At 42.2% G+C, this 25310-nt stretch overlaps 1 protein-coding gene across 6 annotated transcripts in view; it reads right to left on the bottom strand.

Annotated features, from left to right (window-relative positions):
• The window catches only part of Tut7 (terminal uridylyl transferase 7), a 57902-nt gene that overhangs the window by 2538 nt on the left and 30054 nt on the right, over window positions 1–25310 (bottom strand). For 3 of the 6 annotated variants that reach the window (XM_021647781.2, XM_021647780.2, XM_021647782.2), the window contains exons 14-28: window positions 25155–25305; window positions 23778–23864; window positions 22823–22923; window positions 20093–20150; window positions 17094–17197; window positions 15689–15778; window positions 15149–15262; window positions 14906–14983; window positions 14198–14375; window positions 11526–11573; window positions 11351–11442; window positions 10656–10771; window positions 8962–9287; window positions 6352–6416; window positions 5977–6040 (exon numbers count right to left, since the gene is read on the bottom strand). In XM_021647781.2, the coding sequence (XP_021503456.2) occupies window positions 5977–6040; window positions 6352–6416; window positions 8962–9287; window positions 10656–10771; window positions 11351–11442; window positions 11526–11573; window positions 14198–14375; window positions 14906–14983; window positions 15149–15262; window positions 15689–15778; window positions 17094–17197; window positions 20093–20150; window positions 22823–22923; window positions 23778–23864; window positions 25155–25305 (1672 nt within the window). The remainder of the gene's footprint in view (window positions 1–5976; window positions 6041–6351; window positions 6417–8961; window positions 9288–10655; window positions 10772–11350; window positions 11443–11525; window positions 11574–14197; window positions 14376–14905; window positions 14984–15148; window positions 15263–15688; window positions 15779–17093; window positions 17198–20092; window positions 20151–22822; window positions 22924–23777; window positions 23865–25154; window positions 25306–25310) is intronic. The other 3 variants (XM_021647783.2, XM_060380548.1, XM_060380549.1) reach the window with 2 other exon arrangements.

Genomic DNA, 25310 nt, shown 5'->3' with positions numbered 1-25310 from the left:
AGGAAGCAAACAAAATGCTGACATCTGTAGCAATGTCAATGTCTCTAAATCCCAATTTTGTACTTTGTAGAATTCCAGTGATTGGTACATAATCATTACAAATAATTTTCTGTGACATACCACTATATTATTTTGGGTCACATAATTAAGAATGAGTTCAGGTAACTAAGTGGCACTGTTGCAAAAAATGGACCTTGAGCTTGTTTGGAGGTTCTAGCCAGGGGAGCGCAGCTACTTGTATACCCTTGACCGAAGACGGGTCCTCCTCTATTCGGGCAAGGTGATCCTCTTTGACTGAGCATGCAGCTTTGGGAGGGATGCACATGGAGCAGTGAGGGAGGAAGGGGACACTCACCTAGCCATCCAGATCAGCTGAATCAACCCTGGCGATCAATGGGGTGACAGATGTCACAGCTAGATCGCCCTCATATCTGCAAAAAATGTATCTTCCATTTCTAATCTCTTAAGCAGTGGTTCTCAACCTGTAGGTCATGACTCCTTTGAGGTCAAATGACCCTTTCACAGTGGTCACATATCAGATATTTCAATTAAGATTTGTAACAGTAGCAATATTAGAGTTATGGAGTAGCAATGAAAATAATTTTATGGCTGGGGGTTACTACAACATGAGGAACTGTATTAAAGGATCACAGCATTAGGAAGGTTGAGAACCAGTGATCTTAAGTATTTCTATTGCTTTTCATTTGCTCTCATTAAGACTACTGGAATTTCTCAGTGTTGACAAACTATAAAACCAAACACATAAAGAATACTTCACACACACACACACACACACACACACATACACTCTCTCTCTCTCTCTCTCTCTGTGAGAGAGGATTAAAAACCATGACACTGCAGTCATTGAATACTGGCCCCCAGTTATATATATATTTTTAAGTTGACTTTCTATTAAAATCTTCAAACCTGTGAGAGAGAGAGAGAGAGAGAGAGATAGATAGATAGATAGAAATAAAGACAAAGAGACAGAGTATCCAAAGATAAGAGGAAATAGAAATACCCTATTTTGTTACATGGAAGTCATTTTCATATAAGTTGGTGCATATAATGTAAATTTTAATCCAATTCTGTAACATTTTGACCATTTACATATTCAAAATGAAAAAGCACAGGGGATGGTGAGATGGCTCAGTGGTCAAGAGCACTGACTACTCTTCCAGAAGACCCAGGTTCAATTCCTAGCACACACATGGCAGCTTACAATTGTCTGTAACTCCAATATCTGACACCCTCATACACACATGCATGCACACAAAACACCAATGTACATGATAGAAAACTTTATCATTGGCAAATGATTAAAGTCCAAAATTAAAAACAAACAAACAAACAAAAACACTAAGCCAATCAAACCCTGTTCTCCCCACCCCCAATATGCTTGTGTGTATGATATCATTTCATGTTTGTACATGTTTGTTCATTTGTGTTTGGACACTGTGTGTGCGCCCGCGTGCCCATATTGAGACAGAGGTTGATTCTGGATACCTTCCTCATAGTTTTTCTCCTTATATACTGAGGCAGGTTTAGTTAGTTCTCTAGCTTGCTCTGGGGCTCCCCTCCTTCCACCTCCTGTGTGATGGATTACAAGCAGGCTGCCATGTCCACCTAACACATAAATGCTAGAATCCAAACTCTGCTCCTCATGACAGTATGCAGCATTTTACCCACGGAGCCATCTCTCCAGCTCCTCAGTGGTCTTTATAATTATTTAAAACAACAAGTAATATTTGCTGAGACATCTGAAACAAAATGCTTCTGTTCCCCAAGACCAGCAAAGTCAAAAGGTAAGAGCATAGCTCTCCATCAACACATGCTCACTCAACACTTATGAGCAGGTCAAAGGCACAGTCTATAAAGGAGCTCAAGGGAAACTAGTTCTACCTACAACAGAGGTAGTGCATATTAACAACATAATTTACACCTGCATGTGATGGGTCAGCCTGACAGCTGTCATTAATTTCTTCAGTTATTTTATGAGCAAGAACAAATTTTAGCCATCTATAATTTTTCTTATAGAAAGCAGAATACAATTTGTAATAAAATTTTCCTATAATAAAGTTAGTAAGTTTTTCAGCTACAGAACTGTTACCCCAATGAATAACTAATAATTTTATACGTAAATGTCAGTTGGCCATGCTGTTTCCAGGTATATAACTAACAGCTACATTTTTCCTTCCACTTTTTTAAAACTTGCAAAATTATAGTAGAACTCCACTTTCAAGATGTGTAAACTCGTAAGTCCAGCAAGGCTGCTCTGTGTGTGGGGTAAGGTCAGTGTAGTCACCACCACCAGGAACCTTTCCTCTATACTCACACCCACAGCTGCTAAAGTGTTTGCACATGGCCCCTCAGTAATTTCAGCAGTCAGCAAATAGCCTCTGGTTCATAGCTGAAGACCCGAGGTGTATGCAGGACAAGAAGTGTCCCCAACATATGAAGTGGAAACCATGCAATAGTCTGGAGCAGACAATTACACTCTGTGTTCCTCTGTGCCTGGCATCAGGAACTTCAGAGTTTTGGAATATCTGCTCATGTGTAAAATGTTTGGGAACATCTGCTCAGGGTCAGAGTTGCTTAAAATAACATTCTTTTGGTCTCTTTACACATGGCACACTATGATCTGCAAACTCCTCGATCTATGGGGAAAAAATATCCCACTGGCTGGTGGTGTCTGTTGCTCACATCAGTCCAGAAAGCTGGGCTCATCTGGAAGTCAGTGTAGTTACACTGCAGCCATAATAAGCTTAACTGTGGGGTGTCATTGCCCTTTCACTTCTCACTACTGGATTTGGAGTGTACCCAACAAAACTTATTTTGAAATGTGTCCATGAAGAACAATTACAAATCTTCCTGAGAACTACTAGAGCTCCTGTTCCCTTAAGCCTTCCCCTGCTTATCTGCTGATCACATACAATGTTCTCCATCAGGTCTAAGTGCAGTGAAGATTTAGAGATTCCTTTTAAGTGACCTGCCCTTATTCTGCACACTAACCTCAACTCCCATCTACTTTGTAAAGAGACTGACACCAGGGGATGTCACATAGACAGTAGAGTGCCTGCCTACCATATATGGAACATTGCATGGTGCAGCTCACCCTCAGCTCCACAATAGATTTAAGGTTAGTCTCGGCTATACGAGACACTAACTTAAAAAAAAAAAAATCTGCTATCATTTCAATGTTTCCTCTCACTCATTAGAAAAAGTAAAATAATTGCAAATACTTAAGATAAGTTCTTTTGGTACTGAAACATCTAAGGAGTCAGGCACATTAATAATTCCACTATGTTTTCTCCCATGAATAGCATTCCTAGTAGAGATAATAGACATTCCCAAATCAAGGCTTCCTCAACTTTCCAGAATGTGGTCAGTGTCCTTGCCTGGACAGAAGAGGCCCGAAAGACCAGGAAAGACAGTTCATCCTTCTGAGGAGCCAGGAAATCTGCCATGGTCTGATTTTAGCTAAGACTTGTTACTCTACCGAAGTCAACACTCAAAAGTGAACACTTTGTTTGCAGCACTAGGCTATCATTCCAAGACTCCCCAACAGATAACCGAAACTGCAGCTAATCTGTGTTCTACATGTCAGTATTTATTTTACATACCCACACCTGTCATACTGTTGCAGTAATTGTTCTCATTAAAAATTTCACTTTTCTGGGGTTGGAGATGGCTCAGAAGTTAGTGTTTGTTGCACTGCCAGGGGACCACTACCCACATAGTGGCTTGGAAACATCTGTAACTCGTTCCAGAGGACCTGACGCCCTCTTCTGACCTCCACGGGCAACATGCACACAGGCACACATAGATACACACAGACAAAGCACTGATATACATAAAAATCCTCCCATTCTTTTGTTTTGTTTTTTTGAGACACAGTTTCTTTGTGTAACCCTGCCTGTCCTGGACTTGCTTTGTAGACCAGGCTGGCCTCAAATTCACAGAGATCCACCTGCCTCTATCTCTCTAAGTGCTGGGATTATAGGTGTGTGCCACTGTGCCCGCCTCATTCATTTTTTAATATGTGACACAAGAACTTTGGTGGGACTGAAGCACATGCTCTTCGTGCTTGCCCTCTTGTTTTTAGCCTCTTTTTAGAGAGATAAAGAGAGGCCAGGACAGGCTGGCCAATGAAAGCTACTTAGGCTGTCCCCTGGCAGGTCTCTGTTGTATACAACATGTTTTACTGATTTGGTATTTCCTATAATAATGCTGAAAAACAAAATTACTTTCTTTTACCTCAGTTTTTCCCTTTCTTTTTTGAGACTCAGAACACTTGAAATCCCAGGAAAAGACCGTCCTGTCCTGGTATTCCACCATGTTCTCTTCAGCATCCCTCCATAAGCCTGGGGCATGGCAGAGGGGCTCCACCCTCGATACCAAAGTCCAGGCTAAGCAGGCTCTAATTCCTTTTCATGGAGTTCTGAATCTAGTCACCAAAGCTTCTTTCAAAGGCTTCAGTGAGCCCAGATGCCAAGCCCAAGGCCGAACTCAGCCTCCACACAGAGCTCTGAACAGCATTTCACAAAGCTTCCTTCACTTGTCCTCTGAGCTCAGCTCCGGCTCCTTTGGCTCCTTTTTGGCCATCTGTTTGCCTTATTCTCAAGGTCCACATGCTTCCCTTTTTTTCAATGGTGCTTTCACTTGCTACAACATCTCCCTCAGCACAGGGCTTAAAATGCTACACCAACAACACTTAACACTCCTTTCTGTAACCTGGACCAAAATGCTAGGCTCACATATTGGACTGGCCACTCGACTTCTCTACCCTGGAACTGCACACAGCTACCCTAAGCTCACCACTAGAAAACAGATGTCTATTTCTCCCTCAAAAATTTGCCAGCACAATAACATTTTCATTTATTTTTCTAGTTCTTGGCCAAAGATTATAGTAACATCTGAGCCTCACTGTGTGTTCCTGTCACCAACCCAATACATTAATATTGTTGGGGTGTCTTCACAACATCCATACACTGCATGGTTGCCTTCCCCAACACTCTCTACATTCCCACACCTGAGCCATCACCTCAATTCTACCTTGGTAAATACGCTGGTGGCTTCAGGTTCCTGTCCTAGCCTTCTACAGACTTCAAACAGCACTGTTCCCCCAACTAGAAGTCTCCAACAGCTTCTCATCTCACTTAGCAGAATCCTCCCAGACCCTCCATCACTGCTGGAGTCTCAAGACACTAGACTCATTTCCTCCAACTTCATCTCCCACTGCTTTCCCACATCAACACCATTCCTGCCTGTTTCAGGCTGAATAGCAGGAACAGTTAACAGTGTCTGTCTCCCTTCGGCTCGGCCTCACTTCCTGTGACTCAGCTGACTCAAGATGATTTTTATTAGAAAGGACACTACACACTCAGCTTGTGCTTTCCCCGCTTAAAGCATCTGCCCGCATATGGTTATCTTTTACTGTAGCTTACTTCTCTCTCTTGTCTACTCCTGACAAGAGTGTAGAGGAGGGCTTTGCTGCTCACTGCCCTGCCTTTAGGGAGTCTCAATAGATATTTACTGATGGGATAAATAAATGAAATAGTTGTTTGGATGCAGAGTGAAGGGTTCAGGCTCTAACTTTCTCTTTATTCTGGAGCATGGCAGGTAATCTCCACAAGGAGAATACAGCAAGGGCAAGATTCCACAGCAGTCACAAAATGCACAAGAAGGGAGTCCATCGAGTCAGCGGGTAGGAATTCTTCCTCAGGGAGGCAAGGTCACCTGAAGTGTTTGATAACTACACAGGCTGCACTTACCCGCTGACTACTGATTAAGATCAAGGGTATAAGGTGAAAACAAGCAAAGAGGTTTATTTGTTTGTTTGTTTGTTTCAAAGTTCCCTTGAGAGGTTCTGATATCCCTCTGTCAGAACCACTTGGAAAGAAAGACTTTCAAAGGCATGTGGTAAAATATTCAGAGAAGAAAACAATAGACATCTGATCCTTTAAAACCACATACCTGACTGGGGACTCAAAAATATGGTTGTTTTTTGTTTCTTTTTGTCTTCATGTAAAAGCACTGCCTAAAAAATGAAATAGACTGGTTTACAAAAACTGAAGGTAAAAGCAACAGACACAGCCTCAAACCATATCCAAGAAGAGCTGGGGTTAGGCACGTGGGTGGCAGAAGTTTGCACGTTAGTCGGAGACTGACATGTATACAGGAGCCATTCAGCAAGTCCCTACTACCAGTGCCCAACAAGCCTTACCACACAGTACATGGGGTATACAGAAGGAGTGAGCACCACAGGCCAGCAGCAGGGCCCAGCGCACAGCTGCAAGCACTCCAGAAGACTCAGGGGAGAACAGGAAGAGGGTTTAGGCTGGCTTTTACCTGAGCAACTGGTCTCAAAGGGCTAGGTGAAGAATATGCAGACACATAATCTGACTTACACAAACCTACAGAAAGAAAGGAACACTTTTCGTTCCTACTTTAAATGGAAAGCAACAGACTTGTTCTCAAATGCTTTAAGAAAGATTTCTCTGATGAAAATTTCTCTGATGGAATTCCACACAGTCCACGGAAGGAATTATAGGGAAGGGCACTCTGGGGACAGAAACATCCAATTTATTTTAATTACCACCAAGTAGCATTTGCCACACTCTAGCCCCGGGAGTCCTTCTGCTCTCATGTGCTCCCTATTGACATTAGTTGTAAATGCTGCATAGGAAGTTCCCAGGTTTCTAGACCAGGGCTTTTTCTTAAGGTAGCTAACCCTTAATGTTAGCCAGGTGTCCTGCTGGGCTACCACTCTTACACTTGTATGTATGCATGTATGTGCACATTCGTATGTGTGGATGGGTGGGCATGTGTCTGCAGAGGCCAGAGATCAGCCTCGGAGCTCATTGCTTGGGAGCAATCCATTTTGGTTTTGGGGGCAGGGTCTCTCACTGGGCCTTTTTTAGTCAGGCTAAGCTAGCTGGTTAGGGAGCCCCAAGGATCTGCCTATCTCTGTCTCCCCCAGAAAGATTTCACTACAATAGTGAGTCTCTGCCTCAAACAAAACAAACAAACAAACAAACAAAGAAATGGGTAAGGGGTGGGGGGAAGATTAGGAGATCTAAAACTTTCAGGATTAAAGGCATCCACTACAAATGTCGGGCTTTCCATGTGCATGCTGGGATAGAACTCAGGTCCTTGTGCAAGCACCTTACTAACTGAGCTATCTCTTTAGGCCATGCTCTAACAATTTTAAGATATATTGGTCAGTAACTTAAAGCTTCTTACTAGACAATGGAATGTACCTGAAAAGGTGGTATGGGATGACTATGCTGGAGGAGGAGGAGGGAGGAAAGAGGAAGAAGGAGAGGAGAAGGAGGAGGAGGAGGAGGAGGGGACTTACAAAGATCTGCTTCATGATGTTTGTAAACACAAACCTGAGTTTTTCTCAAATATAGTGTATAAGAATAATTTAGATGAAGCTAAGTTAATTGTATCTGTATTGTCTAGTTTCAACTGTTTTAAGACGCCTACTTTTTGAGCTAAATGAGATCATCTTTAACTATACTTACTTTGACCCTGAGTAACATGCTAACTGAATAGTAACATAGGCCATTATTTTATTTTCTTTAAACTGCGACTCCTTCTTATAAAGGAAAATCAAGGCAAATGTTGGGGTTAAGTCTTGAGCTCCTTAGAAGAACAAGGAGCTGTGGGAGCCTACCAAAGCCATATCATCCATAAATACTCACACATATTTAAAATAAGTGAAAATGTTAAAATAAATTCTCTCTATAAAGCTCCTTAAAAAATAAATAAGGATAAGCATGTAATCTTATAATGCAGGAGGCAGGGGGATTCTGAATTTGAAGCCAGCTCAGGCTACATATCAAATTCTAGGCTGGCTTTCACTACAATAGTGAGTCTCTGCCTCAAACAAAACAAACAAACAAACAAACAAACAAAGAAATGGGTAAGGGGTGGGGGGAAGATTAGGAGATCTAAAACTTTCAGTCTTAAGAATCTAGACAAATCTGCCTGACAGACACAATATAATAAAATGGAAGAGTGTATCAGTGCTCCCAGCACAGGGGTCTTTGAAGGGAAGAACTACAGAGATGCCCTCACTAACACCCTCAGCAAATGAGCAGTGACAATTACTCTCTAGTGTTCCTTGTCTATGATTATCCAGTTTCACCCAGGCTTGTTACAAATCAGTACAGTATATACATTATTTTGAAGACCATAACTTACACAGGTTAAAGGTACTCAGACTCTTACCAATCCATTAAAAAGGTACCCCTATCCTGGACACTTAACCTATTCATATCCAGCAACATAAGGGTTAATATTCCCGGTTGATTTGGCTTTCTGCTCAAAAGAAAGCACACTATGTTGCTCAGGCTGGTCTCACTGTCCCTGGCTAAGATGCCCTTTCTGCTTCAGCCTCTTAAGTAGCTTTGACTATATACGCGGACCACTGCATCCAGAAGATGTGTGGCTGACTCTGAAAACGGTGGGCTAAGGGCTAAAACCCCAGTTTGAACACTGTCACTATCCTTTGATTCTCTTTCCTGCTCACCTGCTTAGAGTAGATGAACGAAAACATGCTCATTTGTACATGGCAGTATCAGTATCTTGAGATTCCCTCAGCTACCACCTCACCTGGGTCTAGACAGCGCTTTGATGATCAGATTGACACAGTAAACAGCACGCCTCTCCTTGTGACTTGTTTACTTGCTACTGAGGCTGTTTATACAGACTGGAGATGAGCAGACTGTCATTTCATTGATAATCTTAGGCGTACATAAGACTAAACCCAGGAATAAGTCTCACAGAGGATGAGTATTTAAGGTGCATGTGAAGGGGGTGTGTGTCACTTCCTTACAAAATCTTCTCTGAGTAAATACATTCCTTAAAAAACAAATACAAAATGTAAAAACCTCTAAAGCTTTACCACCCCTTGGACATGAACATCAAGGTTTCTGGAGAGGTTTTCTGTACCTGGAGAGCCTTTGAACTGTGGGCATTCTTTTTTAATGTGTCCTTCTCTTCCACAAATGAAACACCGTTTTTCTCTTAAGTCCCTGTCATCCTGTCTCTTCCACTTTTCTGCTGGTGTCCTGAGAACCTTTTCTCGTCCCAGGTCGACAGCTGCCCTCGCTGGCTTTGCTTTTGAAGCTGCACACTGTGTGGGCTTATCTTCTTTTGTTGACACTTCCTTTTCTGTACACTTGTTCTGAATTTCTCTGTCTTCTTTGCTTCGTTTTTCTTTGCTCTCAGAGTATCTTTGGTTTGGGGTATCGTCCTGGTCTCGCCGTCGCCTCACTCTATTGAAGATAAAATACTAATAATAGGAAAAGCACCAACAAAAACTTAACAAAATATCGAGACATGGCCACACAGTGTGAAAAGGAAATCTAGACTCTGCCAGTCTGGCTCCTCTATTAAGGCTGCTGTCTTTCAGCATGGACAGGGGGTAGGTAACAGGGGGCCACTCAGAAACCCAAACTCACAGCTGTCCAACCCTTACAGAAAATGTATGCTATATGCATAATCCCCCACCCTCTCCCACAGGCACACTGCACTGTGCTGGGGATAACGAAACCCAAGTCTGTGTATTTTCAATCTAGTGCACTAATTTCCTAACATCCTACTCTGGGTTGGCCGAAATTGCAAATGTGAAAGTCTTGACACAGAGCTATCACCAGTGCTTCGAGCCAGTGTTTATTGGTGAGACTCCTGACCTTAATGCCTGCTTTGATACCTGTGTGATGAAACTCAATCAGGCACACAGTGGGGTGCTGATCAGCCTTTCTGATGAATTTGCTTTTTAAGACTTGAATATCACACAAAAAAGTTAATAATGGTTTTAAGGAGGTTCAGCTTCAAGAATGTCAGAGTCCCTTTTTACTTTGTTTTATAATTTATATGCATATGCACATATACATGTAAATGTCCATGGAGACCCTGGAATGAGCTCCAGGTGGTTGTGAGTCACCAAATGCAGGTGCTAGGAATGGAACCTGGGTCCTGTGCATGAGCACTAAGTGCTCTTAATTACTGAGCCAGCTCTTCAGCCCCACTGATTTCTTTTTTGAGATAATGTCACATGCAGTCAGGCTAGCTTCATATTCCCTTTGTAGCTGAGGCTGGCCTTGAACCCATGATTCCCTTGCTTCAGCCTCCCAGTACAGAAAGTAACAGTAAACAGTGCCATACTTAGTCCGGCTGATCACTAAGTATTCCTTCAAGTCTGGACTGTGATCTACTTTGTTTAAGTGAGTTTTGAAATGAGAATAGCACTGTTTAGTTAAAAGCAATGCCAGGGTCAGCCAGGACAACAATGACCCAAGCAGACCAGAAAAGTATCCCCAAGCCTCTCAATAACATCATCAGGAGGAAGCCAGGTGCCCAGCAACTGTCCTCCTGAGAGTAATCACTAAGGATTAAACTGATTTAACACTATATGCCACACCCCAAACTAGCAAGAAGGCCTGGTCTGGAAGACAGTCACCTTCATAGGAGCATCTGCACCCCAGCCACAGATAGCTCACTTTATTTTCATTTTAAAAAATGAACTTGTTTATCTGAAAACTGCTTGATTCCACAGGCTCATTTTCCTGGTAGAAGCAGACCCACATTTAGAAACCGGTTCAAGAAATAAAGACAAGCCCCCCTTCGGAGCATGTGCTTACTTTCTCCTCATGGGACAGTCCTTCATGAAGTGTCCGATTTTTCCACAAATTCGGCAGCACCTGTCATTTGGAGCCAGTTCTCCCTCAGTTAGGACATCTGGATCAAAAAAGTATGCCTACAAGAACAAAGCTGTATAAAAGGAACTGCAAACAAGACCACAACACACCACACAACCAGCGTGGGAACAAGTTGGTATTTTAATATTTGTATCACTCATCCCAAACAAGACCTTAACACCAATGAGAGGCACAGCTGATACAGACTGACCTAAGCCCTGTTTCTTTATTCCCTCAAGCTGGAGGACACTGGCAAGTAACACATAAAAGTGGCTTCAACATAACAGGAGAAGCTGAGGCCAATAGAGGGTGTCAGGAAACAAAATGGCTAAACTGCAGTGAACTGAAAAACATGATATACACTGTACAAATTCTATATTCAAGCAAAGTAAGGAGTTACATCCCAGTATTGTGTGTGGCTTCATAAGGAAAGAAGGGGTGCCTCAGCATCTGCTGTGGGAGTCTGTGGGACGCTGCATCCCACCTGCACACCTACTGAAGAAAGGACTCATCTTAACTGTGCAGGCCAAGGAGCTCTTGGCCTTGAACAAGCATGAGAAGCACCACTGCAAATGTCCAGAGCAATATCTTAAAATGTGCATCTTAATTGCTTTATGACATGTTTAACAAAAACTCACCAGTTTTGAGGGGTAGTCCTTTGGAAGTCCTTTGACTGGAATTCCAAATACTCTTCTTCCATTGATAAAAGCTTTCATTATAAAATTTGTCACTATAAAGAAAACAGTAAGAATTCAATCACATGAATTAAGAGAACAAGAGATTGCACCAAATTTACAAGTAAGAGTAACTTACTTTTCCTCGATAATCCAGCACCAAGATTATGATTTAAATCAAAGGGATCTGAGTAAAGAAAATTAAAGAGACAAATAAGATAATAAATCAGGAAATGCCACCATTCATTCCATAACCTAGGTACACATAACAAGACAAAAGTGTATTTACTTTGCTTATTAGTAAGAGTTGAAAAAAGCTGAGCAACAGACAAACCTACATAAAAGGCAAGATCTCCCAAAGGCATTACTCAGAAAAGAGCACTATTGTCATCTTGAAAAGATTGTCATCTTGACAATCTTTATAAAGTTTTTCCTATTATACAGGTTGGCTACTTCTGGAAAAATATTGAGGAAGACCCATTAACCAGATGACTTAATGATATCCATGTTGTGTTCGCAACAGAAGTCACAAATAGATAAACCAGGAGTGGAAGTGCACGTCATTCCTCTAATCTCAGCATATGGGAGGCAGAAGCAGGAAGACTAGAAATTGGAAGCTGGCCTGGGCTATATAATCGAATTCTAGGGCAATCTGAGCTACAGAGTGACGCTGTGATGGTAAATATTGACTATCAACAGCCAAGAAGACAGTTGAGTGTGTAAAGTGCTTGCTTGTTACACACTTTTAAGACTTCAGGTTGAATCCTAAGAACCATGAAGAGCTAGATGCAGTGGAAGGACCTACAGAAGGAAGCAGGTGTGACAGATGTGGCTGTAAGTGAGTCATCACTATTGAGCACTGCTTCTAAACCCAAGTATTATTTTGCAGATGACAACATAGTATGCATGTGACTATTGATTTGGTCATCATATGAAGATAGATATAATTTTCTTCCTCAGACAGTACTGAAAAAGGCAAAGGGAAAAACCAGGATGCCTCTATTTAGAGCCCTCCCAGGGCACGTAATGGACTGCATACATTTAGCAACACAGAAGAGGACAGTGAGTAAAGCAGGCACCACGATTCTGCCGACTATGCTTCCAGTAGGCAAGCACCAAGCTGGGTAACATGATGGTCAGACAACACAGTCATGTGGGGCACAGACCCCTTCCTTTGGTCTCCCTGGTAACAAGTGTGATGACCAGTTCTGACTGGTGTGCCCTCTTCTGCTGCTGTGTGTGCAGAATACTGTGCTGTATACTGGTTGTTTGCTTGGTTATACAAGACAGGCTGTATATTCGTTATATCCAGTTACAAGATTGTGGCTAAGCCAGGCCTGGTGCTGCACGCCTGCAACCCTAGCGCTTGAGAAACTGAGGCAGGACTGCGTCAGGTTTCAGAGTAGCTTCTCAGAGCTGGGAATATGGATGTGGCCACCTCTCACACCTCAAATCTGTCTTTTGTTTTTACTTGTTTTTTTTAAGTTCAATTATGTTGACCACCAACAAAAGGCATGGTAATATGAGAAGACCCCTCCCCCACCCCCACTAATTCCTGTTTTGACAGGAATGTCTAAAACACAAGTCCCCAGCAGGTGTGGTAGTGCGCACCTCTAATCACAGCACTCAGGGAGGCAGAGGCAGGCAGATTTCTGTGAATTCGAGGCCAGCATGGTCTACAATCAAGTTCAGGACAGCCAGGACTACACAGAGAAACCCTGTCTCAGAACTCCCCCCCCTAAAAAAAACAAAACAAAACAACTCCTGCAAATCTCTACCCATATAGCCCAGGCTGAGCACTGCATCCAACTACCCACGATAAGGAAGTACTCATAAAATCTACACAACATCTAGATACCAGCAATGGTAAGAACAAGGGTCCTATGAGATCAAGAGGATATTTCCTCAGCCCCTTCCTAGCTCTTTTTACAGCATTTAACCTTCATTTATTCTTCTTAAAAATTAAATTTCTACCATGTAGAAACAAATAACTATAAATATCAGTGGTTCCAATAGACCCTTGAATTCCATAGGGAGACCTGATTCAACTGCCTTAGCCTCCCAGGAGGCATAGGTCTGGGCACCATGCCCAGCTAGAAAAGGCCTTCCCCGCTTTGATCAACACTGACAAATCATCACAGGAAAATCCTTTTCTCAACAGTAAGGAAAAGTCTTAAAAATTCTTTTCTAGTGGCATTCTCCAATCTTCAGTAAAGTTTTATTGTAGTTTGAGTTTAAAAGAATTTTAAACTTTTTATTAAAAAAAACCTTGAAAATACATAAAAATATCACACATCAAAATTAACTACACCCAAAGTTTATACAACTCAATGAATTTCTAACCATGCAGAATAGGTGTTTGAATCAGGAACTGTGGAACTTCACATTAAAGTTTACACATTTAGTACATTTAGTATGAAATGTTTTATGCCCTTACCCATGAACAAAGAGAAAAAATTATAACAGAGTAAGAACTAGAAAACAGTTCTCTTTAGGTTTTAAACATCGCACTTTCTTGAAGCTGTCTCCTCTCTGCTGTGGTCCTATTATCCTGTGGAAATTTATCTTGCTCAATGAAGACTTTGGACCCCTGCAAGGCTCTACCCAGAGGCATTAGTGTTTTAAAATGAACCTGTAGAGTGGTGTGGCCAAAGCAGGGCTGCTACACTCACATTACAGGGAGCAGTGCAGTGACTGCCACACAAGAGATTTGTTGGGGAAAGAGCCAGGAGCCATAGTTTACACTCAATGTTCAAGTTAAAAGGCTCTGCACATTACCCCTCATGCACACTAATTGGACTTTATTCATACCTTCAATAACAATGTATTTTGAGGTCCACTGTTTCTTAAAAGTCGTAAGCAGACTTTTTCTTCTGATGCTGATTACGTGTTCTTTAAAGTCAAACTCCTCTGTGTAGAAGCGCAGAAGTCCCAACCACAGCTGCCCAACAGATTCTGTATTTTTTCCATATTCTGGCCAATAAGTGGGCTACAGACAGAAGGGAACAAGAGATGTCACTTTATCATAAAGTGCTAACAGAATTACCTTAACAGTTAACAGCACCTCAGGAGTTGGCTTATATACACAAAACGTCATTGTTTAAGTTTTATTCCAAGTTTTAAAAAAAGCATTTCTGTGAGTCATTTCATCTCTACTCTAAGACTTGAAGGTAGAGACAGTTGAGAATTTGCAATGCTATATCTCAGAATATAATGGCGGAGCAATCCGTAGAAACGGAAGAGCGCAACTGAAGTCAGTACACATCTGCACAAAGTCTCTGTAGGAACCACACAACCAAAGCATGTTCCCTTGGGATAGTGACGAACTACTAAGAACTAGTTGACAGGGATGAAACCCTGGGTAAAGTGCCTGTAAATGCCCCAGATTAAAGAGAAGACACTTGTGAATGCCCGTATTTATGGTCACAGTAGACAACTTTACATCATGACCATCTTCAGCACAGAACAGGACAACTTTTAGCCAAAGTTTAGGAAAATCTTTATTCTTAAAATACGCACCAGTTCATTTATTTGATCGAAAAAGTAAATATTCCAGCCATCAACAAGTATTTCTGGCTTCTTTTCACCTTTGTATATCTGAAATTAATTTTAAAAGTATTATTATAGAGTAAAAATTAACATGTTGATTCAAAAGCATCTAGGAAAAGTTAAAGATTTAACTGCAGAACTATAGCATGTTAGCAGAGGCAGATGCTCAGGCGCAGTCCAGTTCTGCAGAGGACACAGTCTCCTGCGGCGTACCTCCTGAAGCACAGGGATGACAGGTGGAGACCTTTGCTGAAGAAAATATAGCACCATAAGAGTGTACGCATAAGATGACAAGCTGCCTCTGGATGCATCTCCGATGTCACACATCTAGAGGGAGGAGAGAAAACACTCTGAAGACCATTTCCACTCATCTTGCAGTCACCCTATTACCACTACCTGACTGCAGAACTAATATAATAATGACATTTTCCAAAATGAAAATAAGTCAACAAAAGCAACCAACCTAACTTAAATCAAACTGAACTTGAGAAAGTAGTGGACTCTTAATCACAGCAGAGTATCATGAAAAATTAAAAGACACCATGGTCATACATGGTGGTGCACACCTGTAATCCCAGCATTTGGAGGCAGAGGCAGGAGGATCTCTGTGAGTTTGAGGCCAGCCTGGTCTACACAGCAAGTTCCAAGCTATTCCACTGCGTGTGCAGGGTGGTAATATCACATTTATGCTTTCAAAAAGGTTTGCAAATGAAGAACAATTTCCAGATAAGTCACCAGCAGCAGTGCACTCACCTTTGTGAACACTTTCATGGTGTAGCACAGGTATTTCACTCTGGGGTCAATGGCCGAGTACGCAGAAAGCAGTCTTGTGTTATGAAGAGCCTATTGAAAAGAAAAGTGTGCCATGAAACTTTCACTTATGTGGAACCACGTGACCTGGAAAGGTTTATACTGCAATATGGTTTACATTTCTTTTTTTTTTCTTTCTGAAATAAACTAGGGTAATCTAAGAGATAATGACAAATATATGTAATTTTTTATTTCATTAACAAATTGGAAAAAGGCCATTAAAATAAAGACATGCGATACTTAGGTGTGGTAACATAGGTCTGTTATCCTAGCACTTGGGAGAGATGGAGGCAGAAGAAAGGAATTAAGGTCACTCTCAGGGTGAGAGGTCCTGTCTCAAAAACCAGACAGTGAAATGAAATAAAATAAAATAAGCAGTTTCCTTCAAGTAGATGTAAAACTCTCCCCCTTTCACTGTGGCTTCATTTGTGTAAAATGCTCTCAGGTCCCACTGGGCCTCAAAACAGCCAAGTAAGAGGCCAAAAAGAAGGGATGTAGCACACAGATCAAATCACAACCAGGTTCAAGGCAGGCAGATAAGCCTGCTGTTGACTTTACCTGAAGTGAGAAAGGTGCATACACAATTCCTCTCTTTTACATGTACCCATGTACCCATTCTCTCTCTCTCTCTCTCTCTCTCTCTCTCTCTCTCTCTCTCTCTCACTTAAACTGCAGAGCTTCGTATTTATTTCCCAACTTACTGACTTGAAATGAACTGGGGATGGAATGGTAGGCAAATATACTACCAGAAAGCTACATTCTTAGCCCACATGGGTACAAATAGCTACTGAATTCTCTATACCCCTTGCCTCAGAACACTACAAGGCACACACCAACCACTAGAGAATTCTCAAAGTAAGTAAAACATGGACAAAGAGCTGCTTAGTCTGGGGCTAAAACTGAGCAGCCAAAAAGACAGGGTAAGAAAGATGAAATGAATGTCTCCTTTCACTTATTTACTTATTTTTAAAGAGATACTCATTCCTCTTTATCTCCCTACGAAAATGCCTGAAACACCAGGCATGGTAGGATCTTAGCACTTGTTTGTGGGGCAGAGCCAACGAAGAGCAGAACCTCAAGGTCACCATGAACTGCACACCAAGTTCATGGCTAACCTTGAAGTATGAAATCTTGTCTTAACCCACACTTCCACCCCAAAAGCAAAAAATATTGGGTAGGAGGAGGAATGGAAGGAAGCATGCAAACAGAGGGGAAAAAAGCATTCAAGAAGTCAAAATGGGAGATTCACAACATGGCAAGTGAGAGGCCAGATTGGGCAAGGCTCCTCATTGAGACTCTAAAAAAAAGATGGAAGAAAGATGGGCTGCCCAACCCTAGGAAATCTTACCAGTGTGTTATACAGGCTGATGTCCACCTCTAGACCACTTCTTAGATGGAAGAACTTCACGATGGGCACCTTTGCTGTTGTGATAGGCAGGATGTTCCTTAGCCCTGTGAGGGAAGAAGATGCATGCATAAACACAACAGATTGGGAGAGATGGTTCTCATGCTAATGCTCCATGATAAATAAAACCTAACTTTGGTTGTCTCATTGTATTCATTACAACTAATCAAAGAATTCTCTTATTAAGTAACTAGGAAGACACCTTACAAACACACCAATATTTGAATCACAGGAACCAAAAAGTCCACTGTCACACTCCACAAACCAGCTGGCTAATGAAAATGTGAAAACGTGTGAGCAAGGGAGCTGTTTCTACAGAGGAACCACTGGGGCTTGCACATGAGTTCCACTACTCTTCACATCTGATTAATGGCCTATGGAGCCATGGTCTCGATGCTTGACACAGTAGTCGCCACAGAGCTAGAAGCAATGGAGGGAAAAGAAAGACTTGGGAGGAAGGAAAATGTGTTATAAGAAAGAGGAGAGAAACAGAATTATTCCTTGAGGACAAAGAAGCCAATGAGTTGGCATAAATACTGGAGAATCATGTACCAGAAAGTTGACCCATGCTTCTGGCCAACAGTAGGCCAAAGGGACAAAGATAAAAGCAGGTGGTTGGCCACTCCTGAAGAATATGTGGGCTTAAATGAAGGAACACACACTTTCTATATATGAATGGGAATAAGGTGCTCTCCATTCCTGTGGTCCTACATTGACGGGGCCTCACAGAGGACCCTTCACAACCAGACTTCATCTTACGAAAGGGGAACAGAGACCTCAGGCAGAGACATCAGATGTCACTCAGAAACATGCAGGCAGTAAGCTGTGGAGCTGGGTCTCAGATGGAAGCCTGAGCACCTTCCCCTTCACTGGCCTGAGCATACGTCAGGCTAGCAGTCATCTGCCTATTTGCTGATTCCACAGATGCCAGTGCTGAAGTCTAGACAAGAGTTAGAGTAAGAGCAGGTAGAGGAAGCAAAAGGGAAATGTAAAACAAGCAAACAAACAAACAAGCAAAACAGGACACAGAACCAGTGGGAAGTCTAGAACCTCCACAATTTGCTACACTCCTTTCTCATTAGGGAATCTGCTGTTGCAGGTATAATTTGACACTCACAAGCCTGTTCTCCAAGACCTATCCCTTGCATGTCACCCTGGTTCTACTTCATAATTCCAAAGGCTTCTGTTTCTACCCACTGCAATAAAGGGAGAGACACAGGCCTTTTCACTTTTCTGCTGTCCTTAAAAAACCAACATTGCTAATTACATAGTAGGCATCCAATACCATATGTAGCTGGAGAGATTGCTTCTAAAGGCATTAGGTTTTAAGTGGAGCTGCTATTAAATTCTTTTTTGTGTGTGATCTATATTCCATTTCTATTATATAATTCTCTATATAAATGACTACAGAGAGTCATTTCTGTTCTAAAAACAACCAGCGAACATGGTTTGTCCTTATGAAATATACATTGATGATGCCAAGGAAAAGAGCAGTATGTCTCAACTCAAGTGATCCAGAAAGAGAACCAGAGCAAGCAAGAGTTACAGTAAATGTCAAAGTCCAGCTCAGTACTAAAAACTAAACACTATCAACTCTAGGAACTTCAGTTTCTTTACATAACCTGGAAATCCATACAAAACTTTTCTTTAGAGATGGACTCTCACTTGAGGAAAACAGCTTCTCAACATGCAGCGGAATTTGCACCACTGTGTGTGCGCACCCATAAATAAATGTGTCTATAAGAAAGGGGGTCATGTTGCTCACCTTTACACTTTGTTCTCAATACAGAAGTTTAAGGAATTATATATATATATACATAATTTATATAATTTTATTATTATAATATATAAAATTATGATATATAACTTATATATAAAGACATTATATATATTTATAAATTTTTTGTTTTTTCAAGACAGGATTTCTGTGTAGCCTTTGCTGTCCTGGACTTGAACTCACAGAGAGCCAAATGAGTGCTGGGATTATAGGGGTACACCTCTGCACTTGGCTTGAAATTAATGTTTAAAGAAAGTACTTTGTCAATTGTGGCTTGCACCTGCAATCCTAGGTACTCAGGAGGCTGAGACAAGAGCTGTAAATTCAAGACCAGCTTGGGCTACATGAGATCCTGTCTGAAAAAAGCAAAACAAAACTCCCAACAAAAAAACAAACCCCTCCAAAACCAACCAATTAATCAATTAACCAACCCTCCAGCAAACAGACAGCCAGACACCATGATGAACGTTTCTATTTCCAGAAACTGGAGGTGGAGGCAGGCAGATCAAGATGTGCCTCATTTAGAGTAGGTCTGAGGCTAGCCAAGATGGAGCTGGGGTTGCAGTCCAGTAGTAGAGCACTTGCCTCTGATGTGAGAGGCCTCAGACTACTCCAACAACAGACAGACAAGCAAGCAAGCAAACACCCACTTTAACAATTTACATCACTGGCCACCCCAAGAGGTCTGCATACCATTTGCAGGACTGACACATTTTCCAGCTCTCAGTACTTCAGAAAGCACCTAGAACAGTCTTCTAGGTTTGTGATAACAGGAGACCAAGCTAAATCAGGCATCTTGTCTATGGTTCAGTTTGTGGAGGAGAAGGGCTGCAAACCCAGTTCATCAGGTTTGGATGTTCTTTACCATGTCACAGGCTTTCTGCAATGCCCACGGTGGGTTCACAGATGAAGTAAAAATGACTCAAATCTCTCACCTGCCTTGAATATGCGTTATACCAAAACAAAATAGCTAGCACCAACATAAACAAGTAGTACTACCAACTTTCTTCCATATTAGACCACAGAACATTTTAATGATACCAGTACTGTACATATTTATAAAGAAGTCAGCATACTTACTTATTGGCATGAAGAAATTCTAAGTATATAAAACACTAAAGAAAACAAAAACTATTTAAAAAAATATATATATAGAGAGAGGTACCTGAATGCTTTCTGAGGACCCTTGCCAGTTCCTCAATAGTTCTTACGCAGTCCAACCCCTGCAGCAAAGGCACAAACAAAGGAAGCTAAATCAGAAAACAAGCTGGGTCTGTTGGTACATACCTGTAATCTTAGCTACTCAGGAGACTGAGATAAGACAGTCACCAATTAAAGGGCTGTCCTGGGCTGCAGAGTAAGTTCAAAGCCAGCTTGGGTAGCTTAGTCAAACTAAGGGCAAGGGCTGGGGATGCATCTCAGTGCTAGAGTGTTTGCCTGGCTTGTGGGAGGTTGTGGTCTGACCTAAACAAAGCAACAACAGGAGGCAGAGCCCTCCTATCGCCTTCAGAGATTTTCTTATTTTTATTTGTGTGTATATATGTGAGAGAGCTAGAGGGGGAAGGGCTGAGTGCAGACACACACACACACACACGTCAGGACATTATATATATTAAAGTCAGTCTTCTTCCATTGTGGGATTCAGGCTGGGGTTGTAGGTCAGAGGTAGGGCCTGATGAACTGCAGTTATTAGGTCTCCCTGCAGCACTTTTACCTGCTGTGCTGTCTCATCAGCCCAACTTCAGATAGTTTTTATTTCCCTTTCAGTTGAGAAAGGGAAACACCCTAAAGATATGTAAACCTCTAAACGTGTCTTAATTCCTTTTGGATGTACAAATGCCAATATCAGAGCTTCCAAAAAGGTCTGTGAGCCATGAGGACTTTCGCTTTTTCCATCTGTGTAATTCCTCACTTGGAAAATTACCTTCGCATGGGTGTGCACAAGAATTTCTGTATTCTGCCTCATTTATGCTGGGCAGATCTGCACAGTTTAAGAACTGATGACTTGCTGTGGAGAGACAGCTAACTCAGTTTACTTCCTGGTAGGACTAGCTAAAATTAAAGTCATACAGCAATCAGAAATGGTATTTTGGGTAAACAGTACTTTATGTTTTTAGACCAAAGTCTCTCTGTGCTGTCCAGGCTGACCTCAGAGTTCAGGCCCTCTTGCCTATGCCTCCTGAGGTTTGGGAAACAAGCATACAGCACCATGCCTTGGCATGCAGACATGTTTGTGAGCCCTACTGGCTCAAGAACTTCTAAAGGTTATACAGACCCTACAATACATCTACAATTTTATGTTAGAAATACTGTCAACCTCTGCACACATGTGGCTGATGGGCGGCCTGTTCTTCATATGGGGAGCCTGGTGAGTGTGTGTGTGTGTGTGTGTGTGGGGTGCTGTTTCTAAAATGGACTCTGTTCTTTTGGATCACTTTCCCCTGGCAGGGCTGCCTTGCTTGGCCTCAGGGGATGAGGATATGCTCAGTCCTGATGTGACTTGATGTGCTGACGAAGGCTGATACGTGGGAGGAGGCACCCTTCTTCTGTGGGGAAAGGAGGGGGGATGAAAGGGGAAGGAGGGAATGGGAGGAGAGGAGGGAAGGTATACCCTTGGCATGTAAAGTAAATAAACTGAAATAAAAAAAAATACTGTCAGAAGTAGTTTATAAACCACATAAATGAGAATCAACCTTGTGGAGATAGAGTGGGTCACTCCATATGATAGACCTAATCTCACCCCATACCATTCGCCACTTCTAGGTAGATCTTTTTTTTTCTCCGTATTCTCCTCAAGTCAGAAACAGGAAAGCTACAGAGAGCTCCGGAGCAGTGGCAGTGTAGTCATCAGATAACTGGCGTCTATACCACCATCATGTCTGAAAAGCACCCCTTAGCGACAGGTGTGGCTCCAAGTATAGGCCCCTCCTTGCATGCAGAAGGCACTGACTCCCGTCTCTAGGACGGTTCAGACTCATTTTGTTATCAGAGAGAAAGCAGCCACAGTGAACACATACAGGATTGGGTGTGGCACTATGCTAATAAAACTATGAAAATAGGCTGTTAGAGTGGCGTGATGGCACATGCCATAATCTCAGGACTCAGTCTGATACAGGAGGATCAGGAGTTCTGTCTAGCCTGGACTATACAGCAGACCCCATCTTTAAGGAGAGGGGGAAAAAGTCAAAACAACAACAAACCAGGGCCTGAGGGGCATTTCAGCATAAGGTTGTACTCTGCTGTCTCCTGACACACACAATCCAAGCCACCCAAGACAGAATTTCCCAAAGGAATAAAGAACAGAAATTATTATTTTTATTATCTACATGTTGTGGTGATAAGACCAAGTTTGTCTTAAATCCAGGTCTTGAACTATAAAGCTAATATTCACCATATACAAGCAAACCAACATCACAGATTACTGGGGTGGGTGGTGGGGGTGGGTGGGTAGGTGTATTGGTCTAGTGGCTAAGCCAAAGGGCACTGGTGAAGGTGGTCTGGTTTCACAGAATCCAGTCCAGTTTGTGCTACACTGGCAAGACCCTGCAAAGCTGTTTAGTCTATATGTGTGCTTTGTGCTTTTATTTCATTTTATTTTTGTTTTTCTGTGAGCCAGGACCTTGCTATGTAGCCCAGGCTGGCCTTGAACTTCTAGCAATCCTCCTTCATCAGACTCCCAGGTGCTGGGATCACAGGTGTGTACCACCCATGCCCAGCCAGAGCTTTCTACTCTTCACATCCCCTCCAAGACTGTCAGCGCAGGTGCCAGAGGCTGTGCTTCCTGGTGCACTGCATGTGGAATGCCCGGCACATTCCAGATGCCTCGCAGTTCTGCCAATGAGGACGGCGCTAACCACATGCTCACAGCACATGTGTGTTCACGTGGCAACCGTACCTCAGCAGTCTCATGTCCGTTAATTGTCATACAGACGTCAAGGTCACTCTGTTTGAACCCAAATCCATTTTTGGAGGAGCCAAACAAGCTCAATTTAGTTCCTGTTAGGGACAGATGACAAGTAATAGCTCATTACCTGAGTACATTTAATTGTTTTTTATTTTAAAAATGGCCCTTTCATGAATCCAAAATACCAACTGCTAGCTATCCTGTCTCATAATTGTGCTCTTTAAAATAGCTTTCTTATAATTATTTACTTATTTATTTATTGTGTCTGTGTGCATATGGAGGTCAGAGGAGATGAACATGCAGGAGTTGTTTTTTCCCTTCCATTATGTGGGTCCAGGACTCAGGTCATCAGGCTTGGAAGCAAGGTTATTTATCTTGCCAGGCCCAACATCTTTTTAACCACACATTTATTCTTAATGCTTCCCTTAGTTTACTTAAGAACACAAGCTGTATATAACATGGAAGAATAGTGGATCTCACTTTATGCCAAATGTTTCAAGAACAACTGTGAACCATCCAAGGACAGTTAATACTGTGAGAGCACTGCTCTCCATGCACTATAAAAGGTTGGTTTTTCCTTGTGTGTGTGTCCAAATACATGAGTGCACACTCCCACAGAGGCCAGAGGTGTCAGATCCCCTGCATTTGGTCTGCAAGGATAGTGTACACTCTTAACAGCTACGCCATTTCTCTAGCTCCTGTAAATACTTGTGACTCAGTGTAATTCCAAGTGGATCCACCTCTTCTGTGCTGGGTGATGCTGCACGGTCATCTTTCTGTTAGTAAACTGATGTGGTGGACGAACGCCTATCCCAGATAATAAACTACCTCAACACCGATCCTATTCACAAGGTTTTCGAATTGCTGCTAAAGTTAATGTGCCTGCAATACATGTGTTCATTTGTTACCTTTCTTTTAATTCCTAAAGATAAAAAGAGTTACTTACCTGGAAAGTCCTGTTTTATGAAACTTTCTAGGTTTTGCCGGATATGTTCACGAGCCTGATCTTCTACAATAGTTGGAGAAAAATCCTCTGTTTTTAAAACAAATAGATACAGTAAGTAGGAAAATGGTTAAAAAAAAACATAATCTAGAAAAAAGTTAAAAATATATTTTTGAGAAAAAGAAAACTTACAAGTTTCAAAAACCAGATTTTTATGCCTTCTCAACAGACAGCATTAGCAATAAAGCAATTAGCATGGCTCAATCCTGCACATGCAGATGTAGACTCAGCCCTAGGAGGTCCAAGCCAGCCAGAAGCACATGAGGAAGCCCTGCCTCAGAGGGAGCCTCACCCCAAGAACTGCTCTAGAACTAGGACAAGGCCTCTAAACCTGGGTTGATAAAATCCTTTAGAATGCAAACACAAGTATCTGTGGGTTGTTTTGTTTTTAATTGGAAGGCCAGTTTTCTTTTTTAACGTCTGAAAAAGTTTAACAAAACAAAAATGTCAACGGTAGCTAGACATGGTAACACATGTTTACAATTTTGGATATTTGGGAGGCTGAGGTAGAGGACGATCCCTTGAACCCAAAAATTCTGTAACACAATGAGACCCTATCAGAAAGAGAGGAAAGGAAGGATTAAGTTGGACATGACAGTGCCTGCTTATAATCCTAGCATCCAAGAAGCAAAGGCAGGATGATAGCAATTTCAGTGGCAGCTTCAGTGCAGAAAGGGAGAGAGCCTGCTGGGGCCTAGGAGGAGGTTTTTAAGATAACAGTCAATGGGGAACACTGAGTCAGCATTCATTCTAAGTAGCAGCAGGCTTCTTCTGAAACTTCTCTCAATACCAATGCTTTCCCAAATGGATGCCCCTGAAAGAACTTGTATGTGGGCTTTTAATTAGTGTTCACTGAAAAGGATTCTTTCCCCTCAAGGCTCAGAAACTATTGCAGGAAAGAAGGCAAAAAGATCATGAGAGCCCAAGGTCAAGGAACATCAGACCCAAACAGTGCCTTCTGGACATGAAAGGACTGCTGCACTCATGAACTCACAATAGCTGAGGTTGCCTACACAAGATCAAGCCAGTCAATGTTCTAGCAGGGAAGGGTTAAGGAGCCCTCACACCTATGACAGCTGATGGCTTCTTGGGGAAAAAGAGTTAGTTTTTTTTTAAGGATATGGCTCTAGTTAATAGCCCACAGCCAGAAGTCTGTGGGAAACACAGACTGGAACCAGTGGGTTAAAAAGAGGGCCTGAAGCAGAACTTCGTGAGAAGTGGGCATAGGTAGAGGAGGAGCTGGAGGGGAGGAGCTGGTAGGATTCACACTGTGTAACTGTAAGGCTGATAGAGATTCTGCACGGGACACAGAAGACTTACTGTAACACTGGATGCACACTTGATCTAAGATATTTGAGAACTTGGGCGTCAGTGGTGGCAAAGGTTCCAGCTGGATTCTCTTGAAGTCCTCGGGGCAGTCCTTCTTTAGATGACCTTCTCGCTTACACAAGCTGCACACTACTGTGGGAGACTGCA

This window comes from Meriones unguiculatus, chromosome 3 (genome assembly GCF_030254825.1).
Source record: "Meriones unguiculatus strain TT.TT164.6M chromosome 3, Bangor_MerUng_6.1, whole genome shotgun sequence".
In the NCBI taxonomy this organism is placed as follows: Eukaryota; Metazoa; Chordata; class Mammalia; order Rodentia; family Muridae; genus Meriones; species Meriones unguiculatus.
The sequence above is the reverse complement of the archived record's forward strand: the minus strand, read 5'-3'. Positions and strand labels throughout refer to the sequence as shown.